At 43.1% G+C, this 22,123-nt stretch overlaps 3 protein-coding genes across 3 annotated transcripts; all 3 read left to right on the forward strand.

Moving 5' to 3' along the window:
- The first annotated feature begins 1,146 nt into the window (after positions 1-1,146).
- Positions 1,147-13,650, forward strand: nr1d4a (nuclear receptor subfamily 1, group D, member 4a). Its single transcript, XM_076742064.1, has 8 exons — positions 1,147-1,693; positions 7,772-8,077; positions 8,171-8,259; positions 8,373-8,517; positions 10,802-11,367; positions 11,469-11,654; positions 11,797-12,007; positions 12,131-13,650. Exons 1-8 carry the CDS (start codon positions 1,678-1,680, stop codon positions 12,325-12,327), a joined length of 1,716 nt encoding a protein of 571 aa, XP_076598179.1. The 5' UTR covers positions 1,147-1,677; the 3' UTR covers positions 12,328-13,650.
- A 479-nt stretch (positions 13,651-14,129) lies between these two features.
- slc61a1 (solute carrier family 61 member 1) lies at positions 14,130-16,882 on the forward strand. The gene is made up of 2 exons (XM_076742200.1): positions 14,130-14,254; positions 14,656-16,882. Exon 2 carries the CDS (start codon positions 14,737-14,739, stop codon positions 16,183-16,185), a length of 1,449 nt encoding a protein of 482 aa, XP_076598315.1. The 5' UTR covers positions 14,130-14,254; positions 14,656-14,736; the 3' UTR covers positions 16,186-16,882.
- Positions 16,883-17,278: 396 nt separating this feature from the next.
- On the forward strand, positions 17,279-22,056 carry LOC143327137 (protein lifeguard 2-like). Its single transcript, XM_076741336.1, has 12 exons — positions 17,279-17,583; positions 18,497-18,587; positions 18,753-18,841; positions 19,007-19,071; positions 19,157-19,210; positions 19,302-19,352; positions 19,450-19,489; positions 19,687-19,724; positions 19,824-19,911; positions 20,046-20,141; positions 20,394-20,447; positions 20,567-22,056. The coding sequence occupies exons 1-12, from the start codon at positions 17,569-17,571 to the stop codon at positions 20,714-20,716; spliced, it is 831 nt and encodes a 276-aa protein (XP_076597451.1). The 5' UTR covers positions 17,279-17,568; the 3' UTR covers positions 20,717-22,056.
- The last annotated feature ends 67 nt before the right edge of the window (positions 22,057-22,123 follow it).

Consider the following 22,123-nt stretch of genomic DNA (forward strand, 5'->3'; position numbering starts at 1 on the left):
ATGGATAGATAACAGAAAGGAAATGGAAATAGGTTTAATAATATGAAGCTTTTTTTTTTTAAAAGCTTTGTAATACAACCATTATAGATTATCATGACCATTTCAGGTTTATTTTAATACAATGAAAATATCTTTTTATTGCTTAAAACCTGATTTTTTAAAAGCAGTGATTTATCAGTGATATATACTTATCTTACTGTTCAATCAGTCATTTCTGATGGCCTTAGACAATCATGTAGCTCGCCATGAATCATTATTTTAGTGAATGAAAACTGAAAAAGACCATATTTTATGAAAAAGGCGGTTTGATTTTCAGTTGTGTTATCACTTTTAAAGTGTACTCTTAAATCGATACCTCTAAGATAGATAGATAGATAGATAGATAGATAGATAGATAGATAGATAGATAGATAGATAGAATTGCATATGTGCCGATACCACGTCTTGCCACTAAGGGGCGCTTTCCACAAGCTGTGTATAGTTGGTTTTGCATGATCTGAGACATACCGCAGGCTACAGGGCGTGTTGTTGACTGAATGTTATAGAACATGAACTAGAGAACTTGTTGTTGCCGAAACACATTTCAAAATTAGGAGCAAAATAAAAAATGAAAATCTACTTTACCCTCAAGCTCACAAAATAGGTCTATTTTTTTAATGTCACAAAAGTGCAGAAATAATCACATATAGGTTTTACATTTTTTGGCAATGAAGTGTTTTTGCATGTTGTTCATGTGTCCAGTTGTGCATCGACCGTTTCCTTTTGGCTCACGCGCTTTAAACTTGGCACTTACTCCTTGTTTGGCATGTCAGTGTTTGGCATGTCTCTGTGTTTACCATCCGTTTGCAGAGCTGCCTGTCAGAGAACAAGCAGTCACGGTGAGCCACGCCTATTGTCCATGTGCTTCATCCTCCAATCTCTCCATCCCTCCGCACCACGCGCTCTGTATTTTGCATAAAATGTGTATCAGTAGGGCAGCGCTCTCCCCGGCACATGCAGAGCGCACATGTAGCGTGGCTTTACTGAACACATACCACGGTCGAATAAGCGCATCAAACTCCCCTCAGCTCCAGATCCCCGCCAATGAAAATGCACAAAAGCGTGAAGGAGAGAGAGGGAGAGAACGGACTCCGCGAGATACAAAGTGCGAGCCAAATCCCACACAAACAGACACAACACAAGCTGAGCGGGCGGAAAGGCGGTCACATTTCCGACTCACCTGCAAACGTGATTGATGTGGGTGTTTGTATTAGTGGGTGTGTACGTCATGCTTGACACTCCGCTCATAGATACGCTGACTCCACTTTCTTGGAATTCATGAGAAACGTTTAATCTTCGCTCGTGCAACATCACGCGCGCTCGAGCCAAGGCGCGGTGTCCAGAGCGCAGAAAGCATCCAGGTATCTTTGAGGGGACGAGTTTGTCTAACTCACCTCCGTCAGATCGGAGCTGAGCATTGACAGAGACACCTGTCTGCCGTTTATTGGGAAATCTTAACGCGCACCGGACACATTTCCATCACTGCTTCCCACTTTTGCGCTCCATGGAACAGGTGTTTGACGCAAAACTGTTTCTTGACTTCCTCACCTGTCTTCAAAAGACTTTTGTTCCAGTTTAGTGACAGTCACGGACGTCTATCTTCAAGTCTCTTAAAAGTCATCGACATTAACAAGAGAAATGGATAACAGCCCAGGTAAGATGAACTTCAACATTATTTCTGACATGCAGGAAACGCTCCATGATAATAGCAATGCTGATTATAACGAGTCAGACTTGACTGACAGTCATTGTTTAGTTCATACATTTTGCTGCCAACAATCAATAGGGGACAACTATCTATATGTGTGACTCAACCTAAATCAAAAATAAAATTTTAAATGTAATGCATTTTTGACTAATATAACACAAAATGGCATGTCTATTATTTATTCTTTGGCTGATTGTGTAAAACACTTAAAGCTCAAAATTTACTTGCGCCTTACATGTGCATAATTGGCAATTTTGTGCAGCTTTAAGTGTGAGTTGTTACATGCATCAATAGGTGCACGAAATCAAATTTTACATGAAAGTGTCCGACTGGGCTCAGTGATTTTGACGTGATTGTAACCAAAAAAAAAAAAAAAAAAAAGCTTATCCACGAGTTTGCTCTTAAAGCATGTAACCAACTCCACTTGTTTCTGAAGTTCAATAACAGTGCGACTTTACGCATGTCAGAAAGTTGCTGCGTTGCGTTCAAACGTCAACTCGCGGCGACTGGGCTGCAGCTCGACTGACAGAGACTCGCACCATATGGTTGTAGTGAGTGAGGCTGGTCACTTCCTGTTCTCTCCATGAAAACAAACTCACGTGGCGCTGTCACTGAAACCATAATCTGTCAGTTAGAACTTAAACTGCGAGTTGTAATCTCAAGAGGGGAAAAAAAAAAAAAAAAAAAAAAAGGAACTTTGGCGTAAAGGGCGTGTTTGTGTTTGTTACAAGGGCATTGCTTAAGTGTCTGCATAACATTGATAACTGCAGGACTTCCGTTAAGTGGCATTAGGCAGCGTTTTCTCGAGGTCAGTCAAAGGTGCACATGCTCTCTGCTTCCCTCTCCTAATTGACGGTGAATCATTTACAGCAGCGACGGTCACGTTCCAGCACAGGTGATGGGCGCAGCCTGTGCTCCCTCAACACGTTAGTCTACTCTAATCTGACGGCAGCACTAAACCCACTCACCGGGTTATGACTTTCTATTTATGCTGGTAAACTAGGCCAGCGTTTTTGCACTGAACAAGGGAGGCAGTTAAATGAGTAATCACAGAGAATAGCTGTAGTATTAGTGACAAGATAAAGATGACGACTGCATGCTGGCCTTTTCTGGTGGTGTTCTATTGATGTTTGGAGGCTGTTTGTGTGATTGAGGGCAATTTCAGGTCTTTATTTGTTTCTATTTTGTTTGTTTTTTTACAGTTGACACAATTGTCTGTATCTTCTTTAAATGACAGTTTACATTTAGCTGTTTTCTTGTATTCTTCCTCCCATTGATCTAAATGTAAGTGACCACCTTGCACTGGGTTTACTGACCTTTAATGTTTCAATAACGTTATTAGAATAGACATGACTTCATTTCACTCATGAGTTCAGTGTAGTGATGTAGACAAAGCCCATAAACATCATCATAACCTGGCAAAAATATGGCTGCAGTGGTGGGCTGCTTGCCTCATAAAGTCGAGCAAATAAATTTGTGTATGTATGTGTGTGTGTGTGCATGTGTGAGCAGATTGACACAGAACCCCCATTTCACCTGCAGAGATGATTTGGTTGGGGGGTTGCATGTAAATGCAGAATTCACCGAAGAGGTTATTGTAATAATTAATTAAAATTATCGCATGTCTTACATGCAAAACTCAGCAATCGCTGTATATCTGCACATCTTCACGATGCAAGTAGTTGAACATATTTTGGAATATGTAAATCAGTATTTTCATCAAACTTGTACATCCTCATGTGAGGGTTTAACTGTGCTCTGAGGTGTATTAGTATTTAGACTTTCTTGACACCAATATTAATTTGCTGACTTGCGTTATAGCTAGATTACATTTAGCTGTCAAATGATGTTCACATGATAAAAACAGACTGTCCCCACTGTGCACTGCACAACTTCATGCACTCTATGCTCTGACTCACTATACCTGCTATGGCACGCCCCTGGTGGAGGGTTGCTGCATTACTCTGAAGCTGTATTGAAGAGGTTTAAACAGCCAGAATCCAACTCAGGACTGTTCCTCACCATCAATAGAAGACCATAATTAAGTTTTACATGGTTGGCAAAAACATCCAGAAAATGAAACTGAACCATGTTAGTTTGCAGGACGGTAAATGTAGGTGATGAAATCCACATCCATTCAAATTACAAGTCAAAAAGTGTCCCCAAATTATATGGACAATATAATTAGAAAAAGTAGTACACCAAAACCAGACATGCAGCGATGTGGTGGTGAGGTGTGGTTGTGAGCGAGCTTACATGTGCTGAGATAAACTCCCTCTCATCAGCCTTGTTTCTATTGGAGGACAGTAACTCCCTACAGCTCCCTGGTTTCCTTCCAACCTCGTCCTTTTTGAGGATATCCTTATAAAAAAAAAAAGGATGCTGAGGATCAAATAAGATGTTCTATTTCTCAACCTCGTAAATCACTCTCTCATCGTCTATGATGACTGGAGGAGAGAGGGAAACGTCAAGGACATCAGCTTCAATTCTGACCTATTTTGACCCATTTTGAATAGGCAGTTAGAGCAAGTTTGCAAAACTTCCCCAAAATCAAACCAGAATAGCTTGGTCGCTGATGCACAGGGCAACTTAGGACATGAAAATATGAGTGTGTCTTTTTCAGGACATGCAATGCAGGCTGGGCTCAGTCTTTGAATGGAAGAAACTGAGTGGTTCAACTGACCTATGTTACAACTGAACCTATTCTATTATATTCAAAAGTATCATTGTCGAATTAGATTAAAAATGTATATTTATCACTCCATTCACCAGAAATGATTTATCATTATAGAAGAATTTCATTATCAGATGCATTTCTGTACCATATAAACTTGGGTCTGCACACACACTGATACATCAAATAGATCCCCCTGTGGAGGTGCAGTGCCTGGCTGACAGTGCGGGCGGTGCTGCTGGTGGTGCACAGTCAGACCACCCCGCCACATAACATGCTGCTCTATTTAATTTGGCTCTTTAATTATAAGCCCCTGGCGGACTGTAGGAGCTCTGGCTCCTGGCTGGAGCGCAGCTTCATGTCTTCCCAGTGAAAGCTCCGTCAAAAGCCTCCTCACGTGGCTTCCCTTGCAAAGCCGCGTGCGACGCGTGAGACATAGCCAGGCCCTCCTCCCGCCTCTTCCCCGCTCTCACGGACGCTTCTGTGTTGATGCCGCCTGCGGTGATGGTGAGGAAGAGCTTGGTCAGTGGGTCAGCGATTCCATGCATTAACTTTCTCTCTCTCTCTCTCTCTCTCGTCACGTTTTCCCGCCTCATGCGCCTCTTGCTTGCACTGAAAGGCTTTTTTTTTTTTTTTTTTGCACTCGTTTGAATCACAGACCACGCAAGAAGCTGACTCGGTCTTGACTCTGCAACATCTGTCCCCAACTCATCCGCTCAGGGCGTGTTTGAGCTGGAACGTGACTCCGCTGTTAAACATACTGTAACATCTCTCCTCTCCTCCGCTGCGCTTTCCAAACGACGCCGAATCAGATAGCGGATTAAAAACACGGAGGAGGCATCTCTGTTTCCGATCAAATCGCACAGCCCTGAAACGGATGTTTTTCAATCCATGTTTGACAGAGCGCGCGTGCCAGACATGAAGCAACCACAAGTGTAAAACCCAGGACATTAGACCGCAGATTTCTAATTTATAGCTATCCACCGTGATAATCTAATACAGTTTCTCCTGATAATTGCGCGAGTTGGTGTGTGATGCAGCATCAGTTTGGAGAAGTGCTAGAGGCACAAAGACACAATTCTATCAAGTTCCTGTGATATTGACCTACTTACACAAGCCCGAGATAATGAAGTCTGCAGCAAACACCCAAGTGCTGCTCACGGAGTGGCCATGTTCAGTGGCACACAATAACCATTCTTATTTGCCACAGCCTATATAATTTTCTATTTCAGGGTAATACACACTGCATTATTATAAGAGAGCCAACCATCTGCCATGTTTATAAACTACACCAAAAGGGCAAATAAACACTATGGTCCCCTCAACTGTAGGCTCTCTGTGGCTGTCTCTCCTTGTCCTGCAGTTTAAGGTGAGCTAGCAACAGTAAGAGATGAAGGACAGGAGAAAAACAGGAAGCAGAGGAGCTCACGTTTCTCTGCCTGCCTCCAGTCCCAGGCAGATTAGTCCTTGCACGGGTAGGTTAAGTTTATGACGGTCTGTGAGGAAGGACACACATAAACTGAAATAAATGAATACATCTACAATCCAGCCAAGTTTAGAAGTTGATATTACAGACGAGCAATGCTGCCTGTCACATAATTGACTGGTGGTTGGCAACTCAAACTCAAATCTCCTGCAATGTTTACGTGAAAAATATAGAATATTGTGTTTTTCATCAACCACGCTGAGGACTTTGACCATACATGGCGATAATGCTATGATCCCAACATAACAATAAAAGTAAGAAGAATTTGTATTTTAGACAGAGTCTGCAGAGTATATATTTAAATTGTATTAACCTGCCCACTCTGATGCTGGAGGCATGCAGGTGATAGTTTATTAGTATCCAGCCATCACTACTCGAAGGCAGCCTGTAAAACAGGTTGTTAATTGACAGTGTTTACAGCAGGGTGGCTCTAGGGGTCATTCATAAACACTTACTGTACATGTGAGCCTTCAGGTGGACATGCAATGTGTTTGGGTGGAATGGGGGGTTGGGCCACTGACTGCACGTAAGCTCTGGGAGAGGTGAGGCTCAGGCCTACATCTGTTGAGTCTGTCTATGGCTCCGGCATGAGTCAACAAACCACCAACACGTGCTGGCTGAGGGATTATCAAAACATCTGAGCTAAAACAAATACCTTGTGCAGCAAAGGGCTACACAGCAACACAGGGACAAGCCCACTGCAAGGCCGAGTAGGTTAAAGAAGTGTATCATGGCATGCATTTTGGATGTCACAAATTATTTGAATTTCTCCATTATACCCATATTTGTTTAGCCAATTTTGAATATGTAACATAATTTGCATATAATTTGTCATTCTGGGCGTCTCTCTGCTGGGTTCTACTGTACACGGTGTGGTTAGTCCAACATTACAGCAGCCCAGTCCTTACAGTTGAGGCTTTTCCTTTGCAAAAACGTGACTCACAATTCTCCGACTGTTGGTGGCGCATGAACGGCAGAGCCTTGGTGCCATCTCACGCCCGGGGAGCTTCCCAGTCATGTTTGTAAACACAGATCTGACTTCGGATTGTTGTATATTTCAACACGAGACTGCGGATTTGGTTCGGGCAGTAACCGTGTCAGGAGTCCATGCATGTGAGGCTGCGGTCAGGTGTCGTGCTGTTAGCTGGCGCTGGGCACGGTGCCAGGGGAGCGAGGCTATTATTGGAGCGGAGGAGGCAGCAGACCCCGCAGACACGTGAGGCCGTGTCTCAGCTCATCCACAACGCATGACTAGAAGTGAGAGAGAGAGAGAGAGAGAGAGAGAGAGAGAGAGGAAGGGGGGGCTGTTGCGAGGATAACTTCAGAAACAACCACTACAAAAATAAAAAAATAAAAAACACAACACGTATTCGCTCTCATGCTGTGTTCGCGCGACGCAGGAATTATTTACAAAAAGTAGCGTTTCTCTGGTGCTTCCAGTGAAAGGCTTCCTGCGTTGTTGCTGTGCTACCAGCAGTATTTTTAGCGCTCACTTATCCGCTTGAGCGCACCATTACGCATATTACACTCAGGATGAGGCAACGACGCTGCAGTTTCTTAGAGCTGTTCTCTGCTGCCCAGAGGTCGTGCAACATTACATCACATCATAACCAAAGTTGTAGAGTAGCAGAACGGTTTCGAAGGAAATATGGATTGCCAACTTAAGCTTATGATGCCATTTATAATTCATTTAAGTCAGTCAACAGTTTCCACTGAGTTACATGTGTGGTACACGAAAACGAATGCCACTTCTTATCAGTATCTGAACGACATTATATGCCTTAATTAAGAGCTTAAACTTGAATCACATGACCACAAACTCTCAGCTCAGAGGTCTCATGCCCCTTCCTTTCCTTGTCTGCAGGAGGTGGAGTCATCCTGTACGCAGGCTCCTCTGGCAGTTCCAGCCCCAGCCCTGGCAGCCCCTCCAGTGGGTACCAGACACAGTCACCATCTTCACACTCCCAGCCCTCATCTCCAGAGGAGGTTACTTTCACGGAGATTGGGGCATTGAAACAGAGGGCAGGTGGGTGCACCACCCCATCCTCCAAACTGGTGTTCCAGTTCCCAGAGGTCTACAGTGGCCCCACAGCAGCAGCCACTCCACAGCATACCTATGCACACCCCATCGCGGGGAAAAGGCCATGCGGGTTCACAGGAACTTTCACAAGTTAGTGCTTCCTCGCTGTCGATATGCATAAAGATTTCAAATATTAATTGATCTAAGTTTTTGGAGCTTACCTGTCTCTTTATCCTTCCTCAGAGACAGGTGGAATGGTCTTGCTTTGCAAAGTCTGTGGGGACATTGCATCTGGTTTCCACTATGGAGTGCATGCATGTGAGGGTTGCAAGGTAAGCCCCTGATCAAAAAAGTCAGGTCAATGATCATCAGTGTGGAATGATTCCACAGAAGGTTGCTTTGGGTGCAGCTGTTTCACGCAATTTTGTTTTGTTCGTTGTTTCAGGGTTTTTTCCGCCGCAGCATCCAGCAGAACATCAACTACAAGATGTGTGTGAAGAATGAGAACTGTCTGATCATGCGCATGAACCGCAACCGGTGCCAGCACTGCCGCTTCAAGAAATGCCTCTCTGTTGGCATGTCGAGAGATGGTGAGACATCCTGACACATTTTTATCGAGAGAGACCCTCGTGCGGTTCTGCCAGAATGCCACAGTGCTCTGATTAGCCAAAGCAGCAGGGAAATGGGCAGCCCGAAAGAGGCACAGCACTGATATGTAGGTCTGTGTGAAAAATGTAATGCGGAAAGTCTTTTGAGGTCATCGTGCCAGTAGCTCAGTCACTCACTTTAACAGCAGACCTGCACCTGCTTTGCCCTTCTCCTGTGCCACTGCTCTGCCAAAGATTACCATCTGGCCTTGTATCACTCTCTTAAGTTTCCAAGTGTCTTTCTCCTGCCCTTTGCAGCATCCTCCCACAACACTGTTACCTCTGTGCTCTTGTTCAGGAGCCCCTCCCACTCCATGTACCCACCATGTTCCCTCAGCTCTCCTACATCTCCCCCTCAGACAATGATTTATGAGGAGAGGAGCCTTGAAGTCCCCGAAGCTATCTATCATCTAGAAAACTGCAGCAAACACAAGAATTATTTTAGGAAATTGGAACAGGGTCAACTTGATTACCTTGTGTATGCCCAAAGAACATCTTACTGCAATTAATGAGGGATGGGGCAACAATTAAGCAAGGGATGCAGAAAACAGCAAGATGTCGTGACAAGAGTTATCATGCGTGACACTCACATCACCTAGTTTTAGCTCTGATAGCCGAACAGTGATTGATCATCCATCATCACAGATTAAGAAAACAGCTGGTCTGACCTAGAAAAACAATAGAGAATTGGGCATATGATGTACCCATACATCATGACCTACTTGGTGTAGTTTGCCTGTCTTCTTCCTCCCTGTATGGTTTCTGCTTATCTCCACCCTCCAGTACCCAGCATTTCCTAATCTAGTAAAGAGGTTAGTGTTATTTCTGCATGTGCTTGACACTTCTGGTGCACAGAGAAAATAGGGTGGCAAAATACGACTCAACAAGAGAACAAAGAGTCAGGTCAACCCTTTTAGAGGAGATTTTCGAAAGCGTCAAGGACCACAACCTAGAAACCCCTTTTTGCTCCGTTTCAACCATTACGAAAACAGGAAAACCGCATGCAACTGCCTGCAGCCCACAATAAATAGTACACCCTGATTTCACACCAGGCAGCTGTGTAACTTTGGCTCTGCAATATAGGCAAATATTTAAGTCCGTTGGCATGATGGCACACTTTTCTTCCTCTAACCAGAGCATCATTTTTAGAGCAACAGCTCAGTCGTCCGCTTCTGCTTCTTTTTAACCATGATGAAAGGGATTAATCTCATGCCACGTTATTGGCCCCATCCTCATCAAGGGATACTGCAGGCAACGAACAGCTTACTGTTCATTTGGTAAACATAGCAATATCTGCTGTGCATATTAATGGCCCAAGTAAATCACCTCACTTGACCCAACAAAGTGTCATTATGTTTTTATGTAAATATATTCAATATATGGGAATGACAGTGCATTGCTTTAGAAATAGTGTCGCTGCCGTACAGATTTTCTAGTACACAAAAATCAGGAATCCCACACTTGCAAAAGTATTTGAAGTTGTACCAGTTCAACTTTTCTGCCTCATCCAACTCCACCTTGCACATGCACATACACCTCCCACACACACAGACACACACTCTCACTTTCCATGCATCACCGTCTGTCACGTCAGTCCTCTTCATGTTCTCACTACTCTCGCTCTCAACTCAGGTCTGCGCTTCAAGCACACCTCTCCCATCCTTCTCCCTCTCACCATCTCAGTGCCGGTGACATCACGCTCACGTTGCCCCACTGCCCTACTTACAAATGGAGAGAGGGAGCAGTAGAGGAAGGAGACAGGGGTGGATAGAGGAGAGGATGAGGCAGATGGTAGCAGGGGGTCTATAAATAGTCTCTCCAGCTGATGGTTACTGTGGGAAGGGGGATGGGGATACGGATGAAGAGAGACAAGTTTTTATCGCACAACTTACATGATTCTCCTTGAAATCATTCCACATTTGTATAAGGAGGTGTAATGGGTAGCTTTTTCACCGTCCTTGGCTTCAGTTTATAGACAGCATGCTGTAAGATACTATAGCAGTCATGTGTTTCCTTCATAACACCACTGCATAGATCAAGGCCTGTCGAGCTTTCATAAATGTGTTTTCCTTGGTTGTCATCAGAGTGATTTTATCTTTCAGAGAGCATCCTGTCCCAGCAAAACTTAAATCTGAAAAAATAGAGCAGAAAACCCATCCAGCGTAAATGTCCATGTTGTCACAGTGACTGGAAACTGATCTGTCCTCACTGCTTGTGTCTTTCCTAGCTGTGCGTTTTGGCCGCATCCCTAAGAGAGAGAAGCAGCGTCTTCTGGATGAGATGCAGAGCTACATGAACAGCCTAAATGAGTCAGCTGCCATGGAAATGGATCCCTCTTCAGTGAGGGACACTCCCCCCAGCACAGAAGATGGCAACTCAAAAGAGGCCATTGGAGCCATCTCCAGAGCATACCGTGACATCTTCACCAGCAACAGCAGCCAGGAGAGAGTAGCCAAGAGGGCCAACATCACTACCACCACCAGCAACACACCTCCCTTTTCTCAGGATGCCAATTTTCCACAAGTCTCCTCTCACCCCACCTCTGCCCACAGTTATCAGTCTTGCCCTGTTGCACCTGCCACTTTATGTCCAGTTGCCCCTAATGACAACCAACACACATTCCACAGTGTGGACAACAACCGCTATACCTACTTAGTATCAACTAATCAGAATCATGATCAGTCTGCACGTCAAAGGGCCAGCTCTGCCAACCATAACAGTTTTCACAATGCAGGAACGACCCAAAATCAGCCCTCCTGCCCATGGAAATTAGCTCCAGGAGCTAAAGTGCTGGTAAGTGCAGGCAGCTTACTACATTATATCAAGACTCTTGTGATATATCTTGTCTGACCAACAATTTATGCTTATTTCTACGCCTTTTGTCTTTCTCTAAGGCCTGTCCTCTCAATGCATGGCCTGTATCAGGGGCTGAGCGCACGAGTCAGGAGATATGGGAATCCTTTTCTCAGTGTTTCACTCCTGCTGTGAAGGAGGTGGTAGAGTTTGCCAAGGGCATCCCAGGATTTCAAGAGCTTAGCCAACAAGACCAGGTCATGCTGCTCAAATCAGGCACCTTCCAGGTAATGACACACATTTCTAATGAGTTATTTTGTTTGTCATAAATATAAAATATCTTCTTTGTGTGTTCAAACATATTATTGGTGTAAAGAGTTCGTCTCAATTGGATTCTCTTGTTTTTTTCTCTGTTCTGTGTGTGTTTAGGTTCTGATGGTGAGGTTCTGCACCTTGTTCAATGCTGAGGAGCGAACAGTCACCTTCCTGAATGGCCAAACTTACCCCCTGTCCACCTTGCGCACCTTGGGCATGGGCTCTCTGCTGGACGCAATGTTTGAGTTCAGTGAGAAGTTGGGCTCTCTGGGGCTAGAGCCTGATGAAATGGCCCTCTTTATGGCTGTGGTGCTGGTCTCTGCAGGTGAGAGAGGGGCACTATTTAGCGCGGCAGCAGCATAGCAATGACACCTTGTTAATGAACCAATAATTCACATAGTAACTGTGTCAGTCAAGCACTCACACTGCCATCCTCCTTCCTCCTCAGACCGTTCCGGCATCTCGGACATGCAGGCTGTGGAGCAGCTACAGGAGGGTCTGATCCGTGCCCTACGGTCACTCATCACCCGCCGTCGCCCAGATGACAGCGCCCTCTTCCCCAAACTCCTCCTGCGCCTGCCGGACCTTCGCACACTCAACAACCTGCACTCCGACAAACTGTTGGCCTTTCGCATCGACCCTTGATCAGACTGCTTCTTCATCAAGCACAGAAACAGAAACTGTTTTACACAAGAATATACAATACAGCACATACACACTCACACACACACACATAGATATTATCTTCCAAGGGCAGGACCTCCTTGAAAATTGAGGACCAAGGAATTGTGCAATCTGAGGAGTGTTTTTCAGACAGATAAATGAGGGCAGTAGCAAACATATTTTTGATTCGTTATTGATCTTCATGCAATGTTTTGGGACAAATAAACATACACATATAAACTCATGTATACATATAAACCATAACACCTCTTCAGAGACATTGATCCAATACAGCAATTATCATGTAGAGTTACTATTACCCTTTTGGACAAATCATCTCTGCACTTGCTCATTATATCCAGTGTACTTAAGAATAAAAGCCAGTTCACTTCTGTTTATTCCTTAACTCATACAGTATCAACAGGCCATCACTAAGCAGCACCTGAAAGACAGATATCGTAGCTCCAAGCCGTTATTATTTAGGGACCATTAGTGATGATTGACTATGTGTCAGTTCATGTGTAAGAGAAAGGGAACCTGTACATAATACATAGCAAAAATCTGAAATGTTAAGGTAATTGTGTTTCATTGTTTCACACACATGCCATCTGCATTAGTACTGCAATGAGACCACTATTTTAATGTGTCACTTGTACACAATAGGATGCATTCTGTCTCTTACTATACTTTTAACTGATCTTCCAGAAAACATTTGGCAGACCTTGGATTTAAATATGCCAACTTCATAGGTCAATGGCATTTTATAGAATTTCACAAAAACGTGTCTGCATCACTATATTGTATCACATCTGGACTGGATGGAGACACTCCGTGCATGTTGGGTTTTGTAGTTCCTTTGTTTATTTCTGTTGCTGTAAATATTATGTTACCCCAATGTCTATGTATCAATGACTGAACTGATATGATGAATCGGACGGCTGAGTTCGGTGTAAAGAAGAATGTACTGACCTTCCTATACTAGGTGGGGCTATGGCTATGCCAAGGGGGCTTTGCACAGGAAAATATTTAGTAGGGATTCTCAGATGGTTTAGACCCACTTCCTGCTGTCAGATGATGTAACCAACCAGCATAATCCCTAAAATCACCAGCACTCACTCCACATGCACCCTTCCTCTGCCCCTGATGTTTGTCATACAAACACAAGAGATATTATTGGGTGAGAGATCGTATTTGATTGGTCCTCTCACTGTTTGCTTGTTTGATTATGGCTGATTGAGGACATCTTGTACATTTTGTAAATCTTTATTCCTAAATAGAAATGATATAAACTTCGAATTATCTATGACTCTGCGTGCGTGTCCTTTTGTGTCCATTCTGGCAAAATGCAGTTAGGAAGATGTGCTGAGTAGTTACTTCAGTATGCATCTCAAGCAACGCAACTGAAAGTGTACGCTGGCACACAAGAATTAAGCTAGATGCACATTGGCATTATCTAACAGGTTCATATCCTGTGTGCTATTAGTGTGAGCATGTTAGCGTACAACAACGTAGTCCATTACCATTATACAATCGTGTACACGTCTGTGTAATATTGGAGTTTGTGTGCCTATTTCATCAGTAGACGTGGCAAAACTACAGAGCACTGCGTACTTCAAATAACGAACTGTTAGAAACTATGAAAAATCCAACCGTAAGAGGGCTCTCCGATAAAATTGCTGCACAGGCCATCAGGCAGCATAGTACAACTTTCTCCTACCTCCGGAAATCAAAAAGCAACACAGGGCTGCCACCTTGTGGTGAAATATAGATCCCGGATCCCGGAAGTGGGTGGTCTGTTTGCTGAAAGCACGATTGACTAGCATGTATTTTGCACCATATCTTACTTGTGTTCTATGTTATCACTCCTGTCCGTCGTGTAACTAACATGGGTCCGCCGTCAAACAGCACGGTAAGATATATCACCTAGTACAGTATAGTGGAAACCTATGGTCGTCGAATAGTGACGCAAGGTAAAACGACTTTATCTTAACGTTAGTAGCCGTTAGCTTGTAGGTTCGTGTTAGCTAAACAACAATAGTTTGCAGGTACATTTGAGCACTATCAATTATGCATTAGTAAAATAAACTAAATTGTTGCTAGTCAAGCTTTCCGACATTGACACAGCTAACTTTGCTGGAGCCAAGTAGTTAACTGTTAATGCCGTTTTTGTTGAGTTGCTAAATACTGAAAGTAAAAGCTCGTTACTTAAGTTAGCTACAATTAGCATAGCGAATTACTAACTATGAAATGAATCAGTGGTAACGTCTTTATGAGTATGTAAGCGTACTTGTTCACTTTGTCTCTTCTCAGGTGCTGAGCTATAGAAGGAGAAGAGTTGAAAACACCCCAGGACCTCAGGTTTGACCTCAAGTGGGTGCAGTTTATCACACCATGTTGGTGACAGCATATCTTGCCATCATTTTCCTGCTGGCCCTGTGTGTTGTCCTCGAGCTCACAGCACGCCGCCTCACCCCACCTCAGTCTGCTCCCACTGCTGTAGCCAACCCAGCTTTCCGTCGTTTCCAGAGTATATTCCTGCGGGCATACCTTTTGGCTTTGTGGGCAGACTGGCTCCAGGGTCCTTACCTCTACAAACTGTACCGCCATTACAGCTTCCTGGAATCCCAAATAGCCATCTTATATGTGTGTGGCTTGGCGTCCTGTGTTCTGTTTGCTCCTATTTCAGGCTGGCTCCCTCAAGCCTTGGGCCGCAGACAGACGTGTCTTCTTTTCTGCCTGTCGTACTCCGCTTGTTGTCTCACCAAGCTGTCTAGAGACTACTTTGTGTTGATTGTGGGCCGGGTCCTGGGGGGTCTGTCCACGTCCCTGCTCGCCACCACGTTTGAGGCCTGGTACGTTCACCGTCATGTAGAAGTCCACGATTTTCCAAAGGAGTGGATCCCCAACACCTTCACCAAAGTTGCTACCTGGAACCATGGGCTTGCTGTTGGAGCAGGCTTGGTGGCTAACTTGCTGGCTGAGTGGCTCCACCTGGGGCCAGTGGCTCCCTTTCTCCTGGCTGTTCCTTGCCTGGCATGCTGTGGCTGGGTTGTGCTAACAGACTGGGGCAAGGAAGAGGCTGATGAAGTTTCTGAAGGGGACAAACAAACGCTGCTTCTTGGCACTCCAAATGGAGGTGTGACCCGTTTGTCTGCGAGGGCCCGGTTCTCACGCAGCTGCCATGATGGGTTGCGCTGCCTGCTGTCAGACAGGAGAGTCATGCTGTTGGGTGGAGTACAGGCTCTGTTTGAAAGTGTCCTATACATTTTTGTTTTTCTGTGGACCCCAGTACTGGACCCGCATGGGCCTCCATTGGGAATAGTATTCTCTTGCCTGATGGCTGCAAGCATGGCTGGCTCCTTGCTGTACCGCCTAGCCACCTCCACACGCTACCGTCTACAACCTGGCCATGTACTCTGCCTGGCTGTGCTAATGGCCTTCTTCTCCCTCTTCATGCTGACCTTCTCCACTGCCCCTGGCCAGCCTAGACCTCATGAATCGTTTTTGGCCTTCCTGCTACTGGAGCTGGCCTGTGGCCTCTACTTCCCTGCTGTCAGCTTTCTGCAGGCCAGGGTGATCCCAGAGGAGAAGCGGGCTGGTGTGCTGGCCTGGTTCCGGCTGCCTCTGCACCTGCTGGCCTGTCTAGGGCTGCTGGCGCTCCATGGGGAGATGTCAGGAACAGGTGGAGGGGAGGGCGGCAGTGGCACCAGACACATGTTTGGAGGCTGTGCAGTTATGATGCTGGCGGCTTTGATGGCTGTTGTCAGTCTGTTCACCCTGGGCAGAAACGATACAGACTTGAGACTGGAAGGAACCAGAGGAGAGGGGGAGATGTACTGAGGAGCTAGACTACATATCCATTCATGCTTGACTGGTTTCAAATACTGTGCCAGTTTTGTGTATTTGAAAGTAGAAATCTAATGTGTTCCACTGGAGTAGTCATAAGTCTACATTTTACCAAATGTATCAGTGAAGGAAATCAAAGTCAAAAGTAGATGTTTTGGTAGATTAAAATTCACTTGAATTTCAGTTTTTATATGTTTGCCTTGTTATTTTTTTTTCTGGAAACTATGTTGGATATGTCCAAAACTCCTGTATCATTCCATTAACTATTACATATAATATGTTATTGCCTCTAGTGTCCACCTACAAGGAGATGGGGTAATATGTTTGACAGGATATAATTAATATCACCTGTCAGTATGCCCGAGAGGATCAGCAATGTTGTAGTTCCATCATATGTTTAGAAACAGACATGACAACAACAAACAGACATATGAATTTCCAGAGAGCTCAGTGAATGTCCAAAGAAATAAAATCACAACTAACATGTAGACCAGTATCTGAATGTCAGTTCTTACAGTACTTTTTCCACAAGTCTTTGATTTCTTTGTTTTTTCCAGCATCTATGTAGTTTTAATGAAAAGTTCTACTTTGAATGCCTTTTCCACCCTTGTATACAATACTCTGTATTGTCTTAATATTTCTGTTCTTGACACTTTTAAATAAAAGTGTACATGTTGTATATGACTATTTATGTTTTATATCACTGGGATTTCTTTTTGTGGCATATTGATGTTTTACAACTGGCATTCAGAGGTATCAGATGAGGTTTCCAAATATTCTAAACTGGTGCAATATCACATATTTTATTGTATTTTGAGAGAGAAAATATGTTCCCAGTAAACATTACCCAAGCAGATTATAACTACATTTTTATATAGCTCAAACTTAGCAAAACAACATCAAACATCCATTTAAATTCACAGAAAACACTTTAACTGGCATTGGTCCAAGTTGTAAATCTGGAATTTTCACAATATTTTAGCCCCTGCAATCCCCCCCTCTCAGCTTTGCTGCAGACCGTATTTCTAGGTTTCTCTAAACAGGCTTCCATCCTCCCCATTTTTCCTGCTGCTGTGGTACAGTCCTAGCCTTTCTCTATGGTGCAGCTTCACCTGGATGCTGCTAGAACATCCCTCTGTGGGTAAGGGAGGGGTATCTGCACAACTCTTAACTGCGTTGTTTTGGGATTGCATCACTACATCGTCAGAGGGTGTTCAGTCCGAGCGGGCAAGAAGAGCGTTATCAGTCTGAGGTCCCCTCTCACAGTTCAGCTAGACTCTGCAAGAACTACATCACTCAGAAAGGAGACACCAGAGTCCCATTGACCGGCTGACATACAGAACAGAACAACCCACTGCAGGACGACCAAGAGCCATAATGACACAGGGCAAGGTATGATCTTGCTTTCATCGTGTCTTTCAGTTAATCTTTCTGTTCTCATCTACAGTTAATTACGGTCAGTAGAAGCAGTTCTGTATTTGGAATTTCTGTATGAGGCCTGGATTGTTACGTAACAGTTGTTACGTTTGCCTGCTTCATCCCTTGAAGCTGGACAGCAGTGCAGGCTGTCCAGTTGTGAACACCTCCAGAGTTAGTCATTTTAATGAATGGTAACTCGACCGTGGCTCGTGGGTTTTAATGTCCGTGCGTAGTATTCCTGCCCGCATAATCCCACAGGATTCAAGAGCTGTCACACAGAGCAGGTTATGAATGGTATCTGAATCCTGCTGTAATTTTCCATGACGCTGACATATATTTTGTGTTGTCCAGTGCTAAACTGTTCGTGTTAGGCCACCTGAGTTTGAGTGAACTGCGTCACTGCTCTCTAACCGTGTTGCGTCACGACAACCCATCTCCTTCTGTAGCTCTGGTGAATGGTGCCATTAAATCCCGCTGTTAGCTCCCCTAGTCACTTTATTTCTTCCAGAGAGTTTTTAATGATTCAATATGGCCAGAACACTGGTATGTGTTTTTGAACGCCCCGGGGGTTTAAGCATCGCCGGGTAGCTACGACAAACCGATGCTCCGTGACCCCAATCTATGATAGTAACAACGCGAGGTACAAAGTGGCGCTAACTGTAGCCTAGCTAATGTGGATCAATAACAATAACAATACAGCTGTATGTCTTCAGGGAGACAGGCATGTATGTGTAACACTGGCACAATGAAGCATTCAAGACTGGACATTTAAATTTCAGGTTAAAAGTAGATTTTTTTTCCTCCAAATATTGATTTACCTTCACCTAAAGTGAGTAGCAGACTATAATCGAAAAGATAACAAATTGTTCGTCTTTTGGCCTACTAGCTGTTACTTGCAAACAAGACCACTAATGGCTCCTCCAGTGGACAAGCCTTGGTGTCACCAGCTCCTCCCACCTATGAGGAAGCCACTGCAGGTATGACAACACCTTGTCCCTTTCTATTCAATCAAAGTTAGTGTGGCATTATTTAAAAAAAATGTTCATGTTTTGGGGTAATGCGGTAGTGATGGGATTACATAAGTATATGTTGGCAGTGTAAGTTTAAACCACCAAAAAGTCTTAAATATAAGTGTTCTCCAGGCACCAGTGCTCCTTGCTACAATGACGCTGAGATGCTCACAGAGTTCACCTGGGATGATCGCAACATCAGGAGGGTCTTCATCCGCAAGGTATCAAAAGCTTCATCATCACATTGGTCACAGTATTAGCTCTGCTATGAATGTTGTGTCTCACTGATAATTAATCTCAAAAACATTGTTAAACATGAAAGGACTGCCATGCCAGTAGATGTGTAATCATGCAATCTTTTTTCACTGTAACTTGCTTTCTTTTAGGTGTACACCATCTTGATGATCCAGCTTTTGGTCACTCTCGCTATTGTGGCTCTTTTCACATTCTGGTAAGTGTTAGTCCAATCTTTTTCATGTTTAACAGTTATTCTGATAAAATTCACTTGTACTTACTTAAGACTATGTTACTTTTAGTGACCCTGTGAAGGACTACATTCAAAGCAACCCTGGGTGGTACTGGGCCTCTTAGTAAGTAACAAGTGTCGGTAGTAATACACAGCTACTCTGTACTGTTGATGTCACTTCTAACAAAATATCTAATATTTATTTTGTTTAACAGTGCTGTATTCTTTGTCACTTATCTGACCCTATCTTGCTGCTCTGCACCAAGGTAAGTTAAAGTTTTCAAAATTAAATATACAACATTAAAAAAAGAGGTAAATCACCAACAGTGAAGTGAAACTTCAGTCTTTTATTCTTGCCTACAGGCGACAGTTTCCATGGAATCTGATTCTGCTTGCCATCTTTGTAAGTTCAAGGCAGCTATTTGTCATGTTTTTAATAAATGTTTTCAATTTTGTTTCTCAATTTGAAATTTGTATTAAATAAGCACTGTTTTCAAGTCAAACCTACAGACTAAATGAATGCTCTCCAGTCACAACTTGTCCAAAGAGAGTTTAACAAATGTTTGCATTTTCACACGACTCTCATATATTCCATTACAGACCCTGTCGCTGTCCTACATGACAGGGATGTTGTCCAGGTACACTTTTATGTTTTCTTATGTGACTGTCTCATGTTACTTTACATTGTGTTTTGCTCCTTTAGACCTAGCACAATGGTATGTTTTTTGTTTTAATAGCTACTATAACACCAAGTCAGTGGTGATGTGTCTGGGCATCACAGCAGCAGTCTGTCTCCTGGTCACCATCTTCAGCTTCCAAACTAAGGTGAGAAAAATAACATGTTTCCTTTTCTGTACTTTATATATTATCAGATGTATTTTATGCATGTTGAAAACAAAAACCATGTATATGTTGGTTTAACATATTTGGCTTTGATTTCATGTGCTTTCTCCATCTAGTTTGACGTGACATCATACCAAGGCGTGCTCTTTGTCTTCTGCATGGTCATGTTCATCTCAGGCCTGGTGCTGGCACTCGTCCTCCCCTTTCAATATGTAAGTATGACTATCCAGATGAAGGTAGCACTAGTTGTGTGTCATATAAGTTAAAAAAATTTAGGATTTTCAGACAACCAAGATATAGATCAAGTAGGAATGTAATTGACAGAAAAATGTCGATTCATCTGTAAATTGAGATCATATTTAATAATTGTACCATCATATGCATTCAGATGTTACATAGTGTACCTTTCATGTTGTGATCTAAATACTGGAATCACTTCTAATCAAGTCATTCGTGCCATTTAGGTACCCTGGTTGGATGGCATCTACGCTGCCTTGGGGGCCATACTGTTTACCATGGTAAGAATATGGTCAAGACAGTCAAGCTATTATTGATAGAAATACTCATGTATTGGAAACTATCAGAATCAGAAACAAACAAAAAGATGTCTTATTTGCTGTTTTATTTTCTGTTGCAGTTTTTGGCATTTGACACCCAGCTTCTCATGGGGAACAAGCGCTACACCATGAGTCCAGAGGAGTACGTCTTCGCCACTCTCAACATCTACCTAGATATCATCTACATCTTCTCCTTCTTCCTCCAAATCTTTGGAACAAAACGGGAGTAAACCGTCACCCTACCTGTCTCACCTACAGACAGGGGATGCACCAGTATGGCAATTTAGGCAAACAAGACAAGAGTCTTTTAAAATTTTGGTGATGGTGATGACAGTGCTTCCAATTGCAATGGCTTTTGGCATTTTGTTTTGTGTTTTGTTTTGTGTTTTTTTGCCTGATACCAATAAGATCATAAATACTTTGGGAATTTCTTGTACAGGTATACATGTACATAGACCCGTCAGTATTCACATCCAACATGTCGAGCATCTTTCCCTCCTCTCTGGCATGTTGTGAACCTACATCATGGAGTTAGCTTACTAGCTTTACCAGCCAGACGCATTCAGTGATCTGTGATTGCCCTCCATTTAACGTAGATAAATTGTAACTGTGAGTGTTCATCTGAAGCTGTATGGGTGTTGTTGTTCCTTGACTGCCTAGATATCGCAAATCTCCTGCAAACAATAGATGTCAGTGCTCTCTAAGAGGTATTTGATCTGTAATACATTATGCGTGACTCTTAAAAAAAGCCCTAACTATGCCAAGTGTATATAGTCATCACATCATTGGACTATAGCTGTAGGTACAGATTTAGTGATGGAAAGCACATGTTACTTTAAAAAAGCCTCAAAAACTTAAATACTTCTCTTGTGTTCTCAATCATATCCAAAGTTGTCTCAATACTGTGAATTACAAGACACACTGCATAGAGTATGTGACATGTTCTGGCTTTTTGAATGACAATCTGAAAATGTTATTTATTGGATTTTGGATGTTGCTATTCATTTATGCCTTGGTTTGTAACAGTGTATAGTATAGTTCCACTTAACTATGAGGCTGTCATTGATTGTCTGTACATTGTTGCAATGTTTATTATTTGTCTAAAATGCGAGTTTGTGCCTGAAATCTTTCATGCAAGATATTTAGTTTGAACAAACTGTGATTGTTGGCATTATATTTTCTTGATCTTAATATTATTTAAGCTTATTTTTTCAGTTTGAAGGGGTGACATGCTAATTAAGTATAACATTAAATACATACGAACTGTGCCATACACGTGTGAATTTACAATAACTTTTGATAAGGCCTGCATATGTGGAGGGGCTTGAATGCTATATTTCATGACATCTGAAGTTTATTTTCTTATGACACAATGATATATTTTAGAAAGTGTGTGAGATAAAATGCTGAGTTTGAAGCTTGAAATGAATTTATAAGTCTTCTAAAGTGCCCTTGGATTACCTGTATTTGATGATATTGATGCAGTGTATTGTTTTAGAGCACCCTGCGTTTCACTGTAGCATTGGTGTTATTGTATTAATTTATTAAATGGTGAATGTGTATGAATTCACTCGCTGGCTCTCTCTGATTAAATAACAATGTGCTTTAACTCCTCTACATTGCTTTTATTTTTAGCC

This window comes from Chaetodon auriga, chromosome 10 (genome assembly GCF_051107435.1).
Source record: "Chaetodon auriga isolate fChaAug3 chromosome 10, fChaAug3.hap1, whole genome shotgun sequence".
Taxonomy (NCBI): domain Eukaryota; kingdom Metazoa; phylum Chordata; class Actinopteri; order Chaetodontiformes; family Chaetodontidae; genus Chaetodon; species Chaetodon auriga.

Coding starts and splice junctions, on each gene's coding strand:
- nr1d4a (XM_076742064.1), top strand. Junction 8,518..10,801: donor TGTTGGCATGTCGAGAGATG/GTGAGACATCCT, acceptor TGTCTTTCCTAG/CTGTGCGTTTTGGCCGCATC. Junction 11,655..11,796: donor TCAAATCAGGCACCTTCCAG/GTAATGACACAC, acceptor GTGTGTGTTTAG/GTTCTGATGGTGAGGTTCTG.
- slc61a1 (XM_076742200.1), top strand. CDS start 14,737: ATGTTGGTGACAGCATATCTTGCCATCATTTTCCTGCTGGCCCTGTGT.
- LOC143327137 (XM_076741336.1), top strand. Junction 19,353..19,449: donor TCTTGCTGCTCTGCACCAAG/GTAAGTTAAAGT, acceptor TCTTGCCTACAG/GCGACAGTTTCCATGGAATC. Junction 19,912..20,045: donor TCTTCAGCTTCCAAACTAAG/GTGAGAAAAATA, acceptor TTCTCCATCTAG/TTTGACGTGACATCATACCA.